Source organism: Verticillium alfalfae, genomic scaffold (genome assembly GCF_000150825.1).
Source record: "Verticillium alfalfae VaMs.102 supercont1.1 genomic scaffold, whole genome shotgun sequence".
NCBI classification, from domain to species: domain Eukaryota; kingdom Fungi; phylum Ascomycota; class Sordariomycetes; order Glomerellales; family Plectosphaerellaceae; genus Verticillium; species Verticillium alfalfae.
In genome coordinates, this window is record NW_003315038.1 from 2,619,479 (window position 1) to 2,634,471 (window position 14,993).

At 55.0% G+C, this 14,993-nt stretch overlaps 4 protein-coding genes across 4 annotated transcripts; 2 read left to right on the plus strand and 2 right to left on the minus strand.

The window, feature by feature from the left end:
• Nucleotides 1-986: 986 nt before the first annotated feature.
• VDBG_00803 (spt3) lies at nucleotides 987-2,457 on the minus strand (the record flags this gene model as incomplete). The annotated part of the gene is made up of 4 exons (XM_003009075.1): nucleotides 987-992; nucleotides 1,048-1,312; nucleotides 1,468-1,859; nucleotides 2,206-2,457. The coding sequence occupies 4 exons, from the start codon at nucleotides 2,455-2,457 to the stop codon at nucleotides 987-989; spliced, it is 915 nt and encodes a 304-aa protein (XP_003009121.1).
• A 1,616-nt stretch (nucleotides 2,458-4,073) lies between these two features.
• Nucleotides 4,074-5,123, plus strand: VDBG_00804 (conserved hypothetical protein; the record flags this gene model as incomplete). The annotated part of the gene is made up of 1 exon (XM_003009076.1): nucleotides 4,074-5,123. One exon carries the CDS (start codon nucleotides 4,074-4,076, stop codon nucleotides 5,121-5,123), a length of 1,050 nt encoding a protein of 349 aa, XP_003009122.1.
• A 299-nt stretch (nucleotides 5,124-5,422) lies between these two features.
• On the minus strand, nucleotides 5,423-8,171 carry VDBG_00805 (conserved hypothetical protein; the record flags this gene model as incomplete). The annotated part of the gene is made up of 10 exons (XM_003009077.1): nucleotides 5,423-5,465; nucleotides 5,591-6,098; nucleotides 6,217-6,238; nucleotides 6,385-6,444; nucleotides 6,504-6,665; nucleotides 6,715-6,735; nucleotides 6,788-6,877; nucleotides 6,960-7,034; nucleotides 7,120-7,179; nucleotides 8,013-8,171. The coding sequence occupies 10 exons, from the start codon at nucleotides 8,169-8,171 to the stop codon at nucleotides 5,423-5,425; spliced, it is 1,200 nt and encodes a 399-aa protein (XP_003009123.1).
• Nucleotides 8,172-10,071: 1,900 nt separating this feature from the next.
• On the plus strand, nucleotides 10,072-10,739 carry VDBG_00806 (40S ribosomal protein S28; the record flags this gene model as incomplete). Its single annotated transcript, XM_003009078.1, has 3 exons — nucleotides 10,072-10,193; nucleotides 10,295-10,378; nucleotides 10,449-10,739. 3 exons carry the CDS (start codon nucleotides 10,133-10,135, stop codon nucleotides 10,508-10,510), a joined length of 207 nt encoding a protein of 68 aa, XP_003009124.1.
• Between the last annotated feature and the right edge of the window lie 4,254 nt (nucleotides 10,740-14,993).

The following is a 14,993-nucleotide window of genomic DNA, read 5'->3' on the forward strand; positions in this document are numbered from 1 at the left end:
GCCGAGCGGCAGTCGTCGGGCCAGCCGGGTCAGGTGGCGCACGTCGTGCGCGAGGTCGCCAAACTCGACAGTCACCGGACGCCCGTGTGGCGCGTCGACTTTGACGACGACGGCCCAGATCCTCGGCAGCACAGGCGACGACGGCAAGTTGGTCTTCTACCGGCAGACGCCGCAGGGGGCGTGGGCCAAGAGTTCGGAGCTGGGGATGCTCAAGACGCGCATGGCGACGCCGTCGTGAGTGATGGACTCTCGACATCATGCCATGAGTTGATCAAACTACACAAAGGCGTCTGATTGGGTCCATGTCAAGTTCCGTCTGAACCCGCGATACCTGTCACGCATGCGGCGGAAACGTACAGCACGGCACGGATGCCGATCGCCGCGCCAAGCCTCGAGGCCAACGGCCTTGAGTCAGCTACGGAAGCCGAGCTGGCAGCGGCATGGACTTGTGCACAGAACCAGCAAAACCCACAGTGCCCGCGGCTGGGGTCTTCAGAACGACGAAATTACACGTGCTGCCTTGACCACCTTGAACAGAGCCGTCTATAGATAGCTGATCTAGCAGGAGAGTCTCGGGCTGCCACTTTTGGCAGCGCCAAGTGGAGCAACGGATGGCTCGACTGTGGGCAGAGAGACCTGAGGAGAGCAGTAGCCTTACCTGTGGCTTGGCCCAAAACAGAAACCGGATTAGTTAGATGCCCAAACTCGATGAGTCTAGAGATGAACTTGTTCAAGTGAAACCGTTGCATCGCGACTCGGTCCTTGGAGCCTATCCAAATCAAACATAAATAGAATGGTACAAGTTGCTTTCTCCATCCAAAGTCGCACAAGCCTAGCTGAGCTCTTATCGAGCAACCACCACCTTCATCAGCCAACGTTGAACGAATAACGCTAATCCCTATACAAAGGCCGTGGGTATCTCCCCTCTGTACAAACCAGACTGAACCAAGCCCAAACGCCCGAACCAAACCGGTCCGCCACTGTCTTCAGATCTGCAAATGGTCAGTCAACGTGGGTCACCAAGGTTGAGCAGATTGGCAAACTCACAATGTTGAGAGTGGTGTGTATCGGCAGCCTTGAGCCGTTGAGCATGGCCCTGATCTTCTTGGGCCGCTGCTGAAGCCGTCGGAACGCCTCCTGGACGTGTCGCGGCTCAATGGGCGTCTTTCCTTCGCTGGGGGGATCAAAGAGACCTTGCTGCGCCTTGGTTCTTCCATGCGGCCTCGGCGGCCGACTCCGCCGCCGCCACCGCTCTGCCCCTTTGACGAGAACCTCCTGCCCCTTGGCCTTGAGCGCTCCCCTTCCTGAGGGGCTGCCCCAACCCAAAACGCAGAAAAGCGGGAATGTCAACAATATCGTCCGACAGGCTTGCTATCCGTCACGATGCCGAAGCCGGCCCACTCGCGAAACCGCTTGCCCTTGCGGTATGTGAACGACGCCTGTCGATACTCGGACCATGTAACGTACTCTTCCTTTGTCATGGCTTTCGTGCGTTCATCAGCCTTCCGCAGGCGCTGCAGAGTGATAAAGTTCATCTCTTCCTCTTCCTCGTCTTCCTCGTCGTCACGCTCGGGTACGTCGACAGGGTAGAACGATGACGGCTCCCAGGGAAGTCCGACCTTGGCCTTCTTGTTCTTCTTTGCGGCATCATCCACCGGGCCGCCGGCTGCAACGCCGCCGACGGGATCTTCGCCGGCGCCGAGGTCGGCGTCTCCACCCTTGTCGTCGGAGTCCTTGACGTTTTTGCGAACATCTTTCCACGAGAGGAAGGTGCGGAGACGAGAGACTTTTGCGGTGTCGTGGCGGATCTGGAAAATCAAGTCGTTGATATTGATGGACCGAGATCCACGACGGGCCGCCTGGTCGGTGCATTGTTTGAGCTGGGACGGTTAAGACTGACCCTTGAACCTGCTGCGTGTGAATGATGACGTACTAGCTCGACAACTTGCTCACGCACGATGCCCTCTATAATATTTGTTGTCTCGACAGAAGGTTCAGCAGTCTCGCCAGAGACGTACATCATCTGTCGGAATACGTCAGTAAGCCGCACTCGGAAGTCCTCAGCCGTTTCTCCATCAAACAATAACGAGTCGTCAGACGAGAAAGGAAATGTCGTTCAAGTGGATTTGCATGCCATGATAGACCAGTGTAAGCTCCTGAGGCTCTGTGGCCAAGTCTCTAGGTGGAGGGGCCGTCTGTCGACACCGCGACGTTGTCGATTGACTCGAAGCCAGAGTGGAAGCAAGCGTCGACCGTATCGTCAAATGCTGTCTGGAACAGTTCGCCTGCTTCATGCTGCACCTGACTACGTGCCAGGGCCAGAGTCCTGGCACCACGAGGGCGGCCTTTACGCTTTCCTCTTGAGGATCCAGGCCGCGGAGTGGGGTGGTTCGGGCCAGGCATAGGCGTCGCGTCTGCGGGTAAGTCGATCAGGCCTTGGTTGGATATGCCACTCATGATGTTTGTCGGACTTCTGCAAGAAAATTCCACGGTCCTTCAAGGAGAGCACAACCCTTCAACCGTTTCTGAACACTAGTTTGTGGAGCGAAGAGTTGGTTCTAGAGGTGTTTAAAGAAAACGTCGTTGAAATGAATCAGCGTCCAGGTCAGTGCGGGCTGACAAGGGGCTGTCGCCGGCTAGGGACGTGAGAATTTTGACGGCCGATGACCAAGATATCCGCTTGGCCTGGTGACAAGCCACCGAAAAGTGGTAGTTGTTGGTGTTGTCAGCGTTGTCGAGCTGACGGCATGCGTATCCCTGTTCGGCATGGCCATTTTGAATGGTAGGCCCCCCGAGTGTGAAGCCAGCAGCGGCGAGTGCTTCGAATAGGCGTCGATGAATGGTTTAGGCAGCGACAAATATCCGACCTCAATACTGTTGCTCGACTTTCGACGTGACTTGTGAAGGGCCTTCTCGTGACAAGCATCCTCTATTTGGCAGTCCATTTCACAACAAACCGTTTCGTTGCCGCAGCAGTGATTGGACCACGTATCAACGTTGGCATTTCTCACTATACCGCCTCTTGATCCTGGCTTGTCATGGATCACCTAGTGATACCGGGGAGGACACAAGGACAGAGTCGAAGCAAGTGGCCAGACACACTGGGCTGAGTGATCTCCTGATCAACCCACTAACGGCACGACGCGCATTCGAAGGCTCACTCCCAATGCCTCCAGGGAACATAGTACAGGCGCATTTGCGGTGGGACAGAATTGACGAACAGGGTGCGTGGGGTGCCTACCTGACTGATCTCCTGGCGATACTTGAACGCCTTGTCATTTCTAGTGTCGCCCATCGCGACGGTGGATGAGAACGACCGCGTGGGGCCACCTAAGGGATACTCTGATGTCGATAAAACAAGCGATTTATGAAGCCACAAAGAGCGAGCTCCCGATATTTGTAATTTGTAATGGATGGATGATAAGACAGAAGCAAAGGATGCACAAGGTCCAACATACATGGTGTGTTCATCCATGTCGTTGGGAATGCCCCACACCACGAGTGGCGGCTAAACTGTGGCTTTTTCCGACACACCACACTGGCACTCGAGATGTTGCTAAAGACACACCCCTGGCCTCCTGATATATCCACCCTCTCAAAATCATCGCCTGAATCTTCAACTCATCAACACTGCTGTTCACGTCGGCAACTGTACGCCAGCCCGGGAAGCTATGTTTTCTCTGGTCAAATGAAATGATTTTGAGATGTCAGCCGTTGTTTATTGCGTTGTCTAGGCCGCCAGCTCCACACCCACGGCAGCAGTAATCCCAGTCACGCCATCAATTCGTCAACTACCAACTTCTCTTAGGGATCTGCCTACCTAGCCCATGTCCTTACCAGTGTCAGCAAGGCGAGTACGTCAAACGCATTTTTGACCTGCACTCCTGAAATCTCACATCCGATCACCATGGAATCTTCAAGCGCCCCTAGGAAACGCAAGAGAGCCGCCAGCTTGCCCTCATCCCCCAACAGCAGCCCTCCTGTCGTCACCCGCCTCCCAGACGCTATCATCAACCCCCTCAGTCACACTCCCGGCAATCTGAAGCAACTACTGGCCGCCGGTCTCACCGAGAATGATCGACTACCATCACTTCTGCAGCCTGGATTTCACTCATCGTCCGTATCGCGACACCAGGAGACGACAAAAGCCTCGCCGGTGGAAAGCCCCCTCCACCGCCCCTGTTGCCGATACAGACACAGACGCAGAGGACTCCTGCGCCGAGACCGATTTCGAGACAGAAGCCGAATCAGGGCACGAATCGTCTCTCCCCAAACCCCAGTCGTATGCAGCGGAGCGGGCCGCTCTTCAGCCCTTGGCTCGCTCCATCGCCGTCTTCCTCGCCCGTGGCGACATCCTCGCCGCCAAGCGCGCCTTTGGCCTTCTCATGCGCTCTCGTGTCTCTGGAAAACCGGTCGATATTCGGCGCAATCATTACTGGGAGCTGGGTGCTGAGATACTCATGCGTGAGCCCGTGTCGGAGGAGAACGCGGCTTGGGCGCCGACGGACGACAGTGACATGTCCCAAGAGCGGCGCCGCAAGAAGCAGCAGCACCGTTATCCGATCTCCAATGTGCCACAGGTCAAGGAATACTTTCAGGGCCTCATTCGGAATTACCCCCACCATCTCGGCGCGAGAAAGGCAGCTTCGGCCCTGCAGTTCTGGCCGGCGCAGGTCAGCTACGAGATCAGCCAGATGCACGCCCAACACACCGCTGCACTGGACGACCTAGGTGCCGACGCGGAGAGATGGGAGACGGATCCGGATATGGACATGTACAATGAGGGGGCTGACGATGAATTCGACTCGGAAGACAGAGACCCATTCCACCCGGACGACAGTTCCAGAGGCAGGCCTCGCAGGGCTCGATGCGTTGTTGACGCCCGGAAAAGCGGAATGCGTCAGCGCGGAGACGAGATCCGTGCCAAGACCCTTGACGGAAATGCCGCGATCTCCCCCTCGCGCATGGACAAGTTACTGGACAGTTCTGCCCGTTCTCGCCGAAGCCCCGAGCTGCAGCGGCTGCGCGGGATCGTCTCGCTGTACATCGCCGACCTGCTTGTGCCGGCGGACTGCCCTCGTCCGGAAGACCGGCAAGAAGCAGAAACCAAAAAAATTGGCTGAAGGCGAGATAGCCATGAAGTTCTTCCGCACAATGGAGCAGCTAGGCGGAAAGCTCGACCACGCGATGCACGGAGCCCTCGACATGGACCGCGAAGGTAGCGAGGGCCCTACCAGACCCACCTTTGCATCGCTACCGATTCGGGATCACAGGGTTGGTGGGTAGATTTCGCAGCCTGCAAGATCACCATCCCAGCGCCATCGGAGGCGGATATCACGAAAGGACGTTGCACACAATGAAGAGAAATAAGTATTCGAGACTCCGGGATGAACACTCTCTAAACCTCTTGCTACGGCAAGCCTCACGCCGGCGCCCACCGCTGCAGGATGAGGCCGAGGTTGATGCTACCAACGACCACACACCACTCGCCACTGGGACTCCATGCCGCGTACCGTCCAACAAACCCCTTGACGCCGATCGACTCGACACGATGGGCCTGCAGCGGTGTGTGCGGGTCGCGGCATTGTACTTTCCGTCCCACGACTGCAGCGTCTCCTTGCTGTACAACTCGGCCATGCCGGGGATGAGCTCGATACCTTTGGGTGGCGCGTCGGCAGCCTTACGCTCGCGAACCGTAAGCTCAGGCTTCTGTTTACCCTCCGGTCTGGCGCGATGCACAATGGGTGTCAGCCAGGCCGGGCGTTCGGGCATGAGGGCTCGGTCGCCGTTGGCGCGTATGAGTCCTCGAGTCCAGTCGTGGTAGCTCGTAATGCGGGCCAGGTCCCAGAAGAATATCTTGCTGTTAGCATTGCAGAACGCGAGCACTGGGTGGTGGCCGGGCATATGGTGGAGCTTGAAGCGCATGAAGAACATGTTACCAGATCCGGGCGTGAAGAAGGTGAGGAGGCGGGTGTACTGGGAATGGGAGGCGTGCTGGTCAGGCGAGTCTTTGGTGAAGGCGGACCGCGTCAGCATCTCAGGGTTTATGGTAGTAGGGGCCGACTCAGGAGGTGGCGGTGGGTCGTTGGAAGAGAAGCCTTCGATACGCCAGAGTGCAATGATATCGTCATGGCAGGCACGAGAGAGGATCCAGTCGCCGAAGAAGGCGACGCTGCAAGGTCAGCTTTGATTTCTTCCGTGCTGGGGTCGACATACCAGTCGACGACACCGCTATGGACTTCATTCGTGGAGAAGTGAGGATAGTGGACTTCTAAAGGTTGCTGGATGGTTCCCGCAGGAAGATCTGGCAGCGTCCACTGATAGGTTGTCAGCACACAGTTCAAAGAAGCTGTAAAGGCCTAACGGTAGCCATTGCAAACTTACTAGATTCACAATCTGATCATGCCCCGCGGAGAGCATGTAACGTCCGCTGTCGTGGAACGCCTAGCACCGTGCTTGTCAGTGGGTTGGCCTACATACAAACAAGACTTCGGCGCTCGTACCAGAGTCAGCAAACTCCATTGGTGACCCTCGCCACCCAGGATACAGCGGCATGGCATATCCTTATGGTCGGGGTCTAAACTCCAGATGCGGATGGTCGTGTCATCTGAAGCGGTTGCAATGACGAGAGGGTTGATCGGCGAAGTGACCATGTCGTTGATATCCTGTGACAGTGAGATCCTGTCTTGACTCCATGGCCTAAAGGGTACTCACGCCTCCATGGCCGACTAGAACCTGTTTGGGGTAAGCTTTGCATCGTCGAATGCTTTCAAGGGAAGCAACTCACGTTGACGAGCGTGCCTTCAGTGACATCGTAAATCTTGATTTTGGCATCCTCACCACTGAGGCACAGGTATGGCTTGCCTGTCTCCTTGTCCTGCGACCAAGTGCAGGTGTAATTTCGAGAATCAGCCTGTCGAGTCAGTGGAGGGAGGGCCCATGGATTCACGGGCACGCACATCGTCATCGCGAATGACCTTGATGATGGTATATGGTTGGGTGTCGTCGTTGGCCGTCAACCGGCACAGAAGAACCTACTCACTGTTCAGCACACGACACCACCCGGTTCCATCGCGAAAAAAAAAAGAAGAAAAAAAGAAGGCTCCAGGTTGCACTCACGTGCTTCTTGCTGACAGCGGCGAATACTGGATCTGCGTCGACTGGCTGGTACGGGCAAAACTGGACAGCAAAGTATTCTGTCTTTGGTCAGCACAACAAGATGAACAGGGAGGACCATGAACAACCTGGTACGTTGTCCTCTTGTGAGAGGAATCGCGTGTCATCCTAATCCGTATTGTTAGAAGTTGTGCATTATTGGTCTATTCCTCGCCCCTGCATACTTCTGGTGTGAATGAGACGCGTAATTTTGGAAGGTCGTAGGGGTGGGTTTCTGGGGTAGAGGCAGGCATCGTTTCGACTTATTGCCATGACGAGTTCAGAACGAAAGACATGCACGCTCGAGCGATAAGACGTGATGTTTGTTACGACGTCGCTGAGGCTGCGAGATCGTTCGCCTTGGATGCCTAATGGTTCTCGTGGAGCCCCCAGATGCCAGTCCCGGCGTCCTGGTGTTGAGAGGCGACTGAAAGGTCAATATCGCTGGTCAGTGCACCGTGCTGTAGCTTGCAGGCGCAGCGACGACCTAAGTCCACTGTAGCTGGGAGATGTACAAAGCCTGAGGGGTTAATCGTGCGCCGACGCACCTACCAGCAAACCACATCACGTGCCTTCGCGACTTCATTCCAGACAACGCCTTGAACCTCAACCCGTTCGTCATGGGCTGGCCTCCCGGGTCTACATCGTGGCCTGCATTCTCTACCTTGCAAAACAATGTCTTCTTTCAGATGTATAGTAATTTCCGTAATGGCGCGGTGGTAAAGCACTCCATTAGAGCACTGAAGCAGAGCCATGGGCTCTTTCAAACAGCAGTCGTCGCCACTCCTTCGTCCGCGAAGTCAATAACTTCACCCCCTGTGCATGATGTCTGACCGTAGTTCATCCTCCACACTTACATCGCTACTGGCTTGGTACTTCATGCACCTCAGTATCCTTACCATTTGGTACAAGGCCGGGTGACCACCGGCGAACCACCACTCTAGAATGCCAGACAGCAAACCAATGCTGTCGGTTTCGCATGGTGCTTGCGATGCGACCGCGGTGATGGTGGACATTCCGCGAGAAACCCGGGCGCAGCGAAGGAAAACTGTATTTTTTTTTACTTAAGGGAATCCAGTCAGCTGCCCAATCTGGTCGAAACGGTCCAACGCATTCGCGATGCCCATTCGTGTGGAGAGCCATCCGCCATAGTGGTCGAGCTGTCGCGAGATATGCGTAAATTGTTCTCCCACGTCTAGTGGCATGTTACATCCAGTGCAGATGTCGATAGGGCATATCCTCGCAGAGATTCATATGCGGTTCCTCATCTCACTTGTGCACAGCGGTATCTTGAATCTCAAAGCCTGTGCATGTCACCAGGTAGCCAGCAGCATCAGGGCGGGTGCATTTTTAAGGGAAAAAAAAGGGAAAAAAAGCTCTGTGCGACGGCGACTTGGCCAAGGGGTTTGAGTCTCGAGAGTCACAATAGACATCAGTCCAGGCGAAAACGCCAAAGGAGCTTGCCAGAGCAGTTGCGCGAGGGGGTCACGCAGTGCTTGCTCCGATGGGCCTTCGACATGTCCCGCATCGAGGCCCTGTATGTTTCTGCGTACCAGTCAACTGAGTAAATGTAAACAGCAGGATGAAGCCCTGACAACATATGACTCACATCACCCTGAATATTAATGGTCGCGAAAGTATTCATATCAGAAAGCCTTCGCCGCCAAACTCCCGGAACTAAGTTTTGGTTGCCACACCAGACCTTGCGATCTGTTGATGCAAGACAACCAATTTGGCGTATGCCCAGATGATCTCGAGCTAAATTTATATCAGCATGGAGTGGATTTGACAATTTGGTCGATGGCATGTAAAGGCTTGTCTGTGTGTCAGAATTGATAGTCGGTGCTGCATGGAGCAGATCACGAACATGAATGTTATCATCAACCTTGAGGTACGATGCATGGACGGGTCGTCGTAGGTTGAGCTCGCGGTCGATGACCTTCGGATAAACACGCTCGAGCTCTTGCGTCGTGACAGCAGCGCGACAGCGGGTCATATAGCCAGTAATCATGTGCCAAAGTTCAGGCGGAAGATTTGACGCTATGTCAAACTAAATTTGCAATAAGGGCGTTCTGAAGATAGTAAGAGCGACGACTACTCTCGACCTGGGCTGGCCTGAAGGCATAATTACTCGCGGCTGAGAATGACAGAAGTTATTTTAGAGAGCATGAGGGGGCGACAATCGAGATGGAGGCAAAACGTGGTCGAATGCTCATCACAGATGCCACACTGAACCGATCCGAATTCTGTGGTGAATTCAGTATCTCTCTCCTTGTCAAGACAATGTGCCGTCTTTTCTCAAACTCGAACACGCTCGCAGCCGAGGGCTTTGAGAAGAGGAAATATTAGCAAGTTCCGAAACACAAACAAGCTCAGGGTAAGTGCTTGCCGAAGCATATTTTCCGCTCTCAATCAAGTCATGCTGGCACAATCGATAGTACCTTTCCAGGACACACCATCTTGCCTGTGAAGGCCACGAACACTCTGACGACACGTCCCCTGACATCCCAGTCTCGCTTGTTGCAAAACGATATCGATGGTACGAAACAAAACCACCAGTTGCTTGGGGTGGAATATGCAAGCTTTGTGCCAAGTTTGGGTCCAGTCTTGCCTTGTAGTGCCCGACCAAACACACAATGCGCACTGTGGGCAGGTCTTCCAAATCACCCGCGGGACATGCAATTCTAAAGACCCATTTTGGCTCAAGACGAGTGAAGTATGAGGTAGGGAGAGCATGTAAGGATACCCTTTCCATCTCTCCGACCTGCTTGCACAGGTGTGGGATCGAGCCGCTGTAGGTCTCCAGGCTGTGCCTGGCTGAAGTTGCGTGTTATGTAAGCAACCAAAGCCGGTCGCATACCTTACATTCAAGGGGCAACCTCAACACACGATGCAGCAGCTCGATCTTTGAGCGTTGATCCATTCGGCCCGCGATACCGTCCTCTACGTCTACCAGCACAACCTCTCAAAGTACACAATGGACTCCTCTAAGGTTCCCGTCAAGCTCGTCAAGGTCACTCGTGTCCTTGGCCGCACCGGTATGTACCCTTGCGCAGGCGCCAGAGAACTCGATCAACCTCACGACAAAACTGCGACAAAGAGGACAAATAAAAGCCCCAGGCTAACCCACGTGCGCCAGGCTCTCGTGGTGGTGTCACACAGGTTCGCGTCGAGTTCATGGACGACCAAACCCGTTCCATCATTCGCAACGTCAAAGGTCCCGGTACGCAGCCCCTCAAGCCTCCACCCTGTCTATCGCCGCCAGCCCCAGCTATGCTAACATGCCCATCTAGTTCGTGAGGACGACATCCTCTGCCTCCTCGAGTCCGAGCGCGAGGCCAGGCGCCTGCGTTAAGCCAAAAGATCGTTTATGCTCGCACAAAATCACAAAGACGAGGAGTGAAAAGAAAAGGGACAAGAGCGGACAGTTTGTCCAACGCAGCCATGAGGATACAGCGTGTACGTTGTACGGTTACGAATCGGGAGGGGGCAAGAAAAGCATTGAGGCTCATGGAACAGCCTTTGGGGCGTTGGGACAGGACCATTTTCAAAAGTTTGCTTTGGGTACCAGCCTCGGCGCGCACAATCTCGTATGGAGGAGATCAGGAAATCACAAGTCATCTAGCCTTGGCATTACATAGTCGGATCCAAATATGTTTGACCGGAGTTGGGTCGATGTGCCTCCGTGCTGTTGCGGTAATGAAAACTCGCAGTCCTGGCGCAATAGTCATCACCCAATCCAAGGACCCCATCCTGGCTGTGCTTGGGCCAAGCTTGGGGCTAGGTGCCCTCAGAATGCCTTTCCATCTACGAAGAATGGATCTTTTTTAAGGCTATCATTTGAAGGCAAAGTCGACGAGGAAAATGCCATGGACCACGCAGAACATCCACCGGAATTCGAACCGCGAGGCGCACAAGAAGCTTCAACTTCCAAGACGAGGCGCAGATGATCGCCCTTGGCCACCAAGCATCATCCTCGCCAGACGAAACAGGGAGAAAGCTCACCAGTTATGAAAGTCGCTTCTCAAGACCAGATCTCCATCTTCGCTGCACAATCTTCACAGAGAGAGGCGAATGGCCAATTGGGGCGAAGAAAAAGCAGGGGTACGCAGGCGCCTCGTCATCTCCATCTCGAGCATTTCATGCCGTAGCTTTACCGCTTCAATAGATTATGAAGACACATTCGTCTTAGTTCAAGATGTCACATGCTAGAGATCATAGATCATGGGCAATTGTGGGTAAGATACCTGTGGGCTGAGTGTCCCCTCGTTCTGCACGGATGTAGTAGTCTCATGCACTCTGATCAGACAAATACGCGGTTTTGGAGTTTTCAAACACCTCTGTCTGCCGTGGAACATTCGCCAAGCGTTTGGGCATGTCGTCCTATCCCGAAGTCTCGCTACTGAGCAGGCACAGCTCGCGATCGGAGACCGAGTCGTGTGGCACAATAATCGCATTCATCAGTTCCGTCACGCCCCCTGGCCACATGAGTATCAAGAGATGTCACCTACTGGGGATCGACATGATTGAACGTTGCAAGCTTGAGCCGCCGTGTTGATGCTGGTAGGGGCAGGTGAGGCGACTGGAGATCAGTAGGTAGTCGACTCACCCTTCAGATTCGTTGTTGATCACTAGAACCGGAATCCTTCCCGATGTTCGCTGTTTCGGTGATCTGAAAGCTATTTTCAGGATGTCGCCCGAAACCGACCTCAGCTCATCTCGCGAGCCTCCACGTATTCTAACTGGACTCAACCATGTCACACTGGTCCTCGATATGGTAGACGAGGTGGTTGCCCGGAGTAGCCTCGTGCTGGAAAGCCAGTACATGACATATCGCTGACTGACTCTTTTACGATACTGTATACGCATGTATGGAGGTTTAGTTCTGAGTTACGAGGGAGGCGGACTTGGGCGCGATACGCGTTGGATCGAGATGCAAGCATTCCAGTGATACCCACGGCTCGGTCTCATCCATGTAGGGACAGCAGGCACGCAACTCGCCTCGTGGTTCGTGGTTCCTGATACCTTTTCCCCGCTGGGCGATGGATTGCCCGTTGTCGCGTGTGGATGCATGGGATGACGTGAACCCCCCCACCTGTACGGTACTTCAGACTTGTGTGGAATAGACGAAGCGTCAACAAGCTTGGCGGGTTGACGCTGGTCTCTGCTTAACGCCGGAGACGCACTTGTGCGGCAGAATACTGGAACATGATCCTCTTCCGATGAATAAGCCAGGTTGTTTGCGCGCTCGGCAGAGGGTTCTCGGCAACGTTGCGACGACGGGCCAGACGAAACCCCGACACTCGAGCTCGCGCGGACAACAAGGCGTGGATGGACCCTGCGATTCATCAAGGGGGGGACGACAAGAAAGTTATGTCAGCCTGTCGTAGGCCGTTACACCACGATTTACAGTTTAAAAGCGAGCGACCAACATCGCATCAATCGAGTTGGTGATTACTATTTCCTCGGCCGACCGATGCCCATGCACGTCAGGGTTGCGGCTCATCGAGCTTTGGGATGCCCCAGCCGCTGTCACGTCGGGAGAGGCGGACCAAATTGGATTTACCTCCGGCATCTCGCAAACTTTTCCTGAAAAAGCAACTGACAGGATACGGGGGCGCATGGTACTTGGAACGTCTTTTGCGCGAATCCGGCTCCTCCAAGAGTCATGACTGGGCTGACGGGCTACATGTACGTCCTGACTGCGGCTTGTGGGGGGTGCCAGCTTGACAACGGGAGCGATGCGGTACTGTCCTCGAGGCGAGACCGGGGGGTAGGAGAATTGTCCGCAGGGTGCATTGGCCGCGAGCTGGGGGCCTCGAGCTGTCTCACACAGAGGACCATGGGATTTCCCGATTGAGAGCGATACAGGAACCGGCGCACACTGTGGCTTCAATAAATCACCGACTCGAACAATCCGCCACCCAGTCAAGAAAGGGGGTTTTGTTGCTTAGCGAGCAGCCGATTTGAGGGTGAGGTCAGTCCGTCCCCGACAATCATCGGGTGTTGTATGACGAGTTCGACGTTGTCGCCGGTGGCATTTTCTCGTGAAGGAAGTGGATGAGGCCTCGCCACAGAGCTGCTCTGGCAGTGACCCTCTACCAAATGCTGCGATTGACAGTGCTGGGACTGTGCCTGACGACAACGACAGGCATCCCTTCCAAGTTGTTGACGTACCCAAAGTCTATCAGCCCCGAAAATGACAAGAAACGGCGTGTGCTAGGGCAAGGTTCGCCACCTGCTAGGCTTCCTGCCCCCCCCCCCCTTCTCCCCTCCTCTAGCCGTGCGCCAAGGGTCAACGGCAGGTTGACAAACGACAACGGCAGCACCAGGCTCAACGGGCTGCACCTGCACCGAGCTCTCGCGCCTGCACTTCCCCGTCCACTCGCGCCGCCAGAAGGACCCTGAATCCTTGCGGCCATCATTCCTTAGGAAGGCCCCTACCTAGCAAGCCTAGGTAGGCACTGTACAGCACTGACCTCACAGTTCCCCTCTTCTCGTCTCTCCCCATGACTGCCTGTGACTGCCTGTGACGGCCCAGCTGCTCTTATCCAGGTCCGGTAATTACCTCGACGATACCTGGCCTTGTTGCTGTCACATCTCAAGCTCGCCCACTTCCGCACCAGACCCAGTCTAGACTCGAGCCACAACATTGTACACCGTCTTACAACCCAGCCCAGTGCCTCTGCTCAGCTTGACCCAGACCCTTGTGCCTTGGCTCCCCTCAGCTTGGACAGTCGGCTCTCTTCTCCCCCCTCGTCATTCGGTCGTCGGTACCTGATCCTGGCGAGGTGGAAGCCACCCGCACGTAGCACAGTCACGACAACCACAGACGGCCTTGTCCTGCAGCCCGACGCATATATCATACAGCATCTTCCCTGGCGACTGTGGCCAGGCTAGCTCAAGTTGGCACATCGATCGCATGTGTGTTTCCTCTTCACCCATCACTTATTCGTTCCCTTCGCCTTCACGCCCAACATCATCACTGTCTCGGCCGGCTTGATTCGAGACCACGGTTCGTAGACATTGGTAGCCAACCGGCGGCAGATCAGAAGATCAGTAGTGAAGCACCCTGCCGACATCATCGATCAGATACCCCTCCGTATTCGCCTTGACGTGCCATTCGGTATCAGGCACACTGCCTCCGATCGCGCGCCACACAATCACAATCCCCAAACTGCTGCCACCGCATCTGCGATTGTCATCGCCTCAACTCCGTTTTCCTTCTCCCCCGCTTGTTGCTGGGCCCTCCTCTCTCTTCCCAGCGACACAGCATTCAGCTGAGACGATCAGCAGCCCGCCCTTTTCGCTGGGCGTCGCCGCTTTGCCAGTCTGTCACGCCTCGTGAGACGCTCTGTCTTCAAGCTTCGCGTTTAGCGACGAGAATTCGAGTGGTCCTGCAGTGCTTTGAGGTCCCCCGACCCACAAGTCTCCTCGTCATCTCGCATTAGAAACAATCGATCCGTACCATCACGAGTCGTGTCTGGATCCCGTACCTCTGCGCCAAGTCAAGTCGCAAGTGCTCGACCCTTCTCTGCCCGATCATTTTCCACATTGTCGAACTGGGAAATTCTTCGCACTCATCGGCTCGACCCATTGTCGCCATCATCGTCATGGAGCAAACTTTCATGACCATTCACAGTATGCCACTACCGCGCTCAACCTCGTGCTGTCGCTCGATCCTATTTTTTTCCGCACCCAGATTTTGGGCTGACACGTGCGTATCCAGACCTTTCTCCCGAAGCCAATATCCTCTTCGCCTCGGAGTCGATCTTTGATATTCATCGGACTACGACCCTCACGGAGTTGCAGGACAGGTCTGGCTTTGAATACTTCCA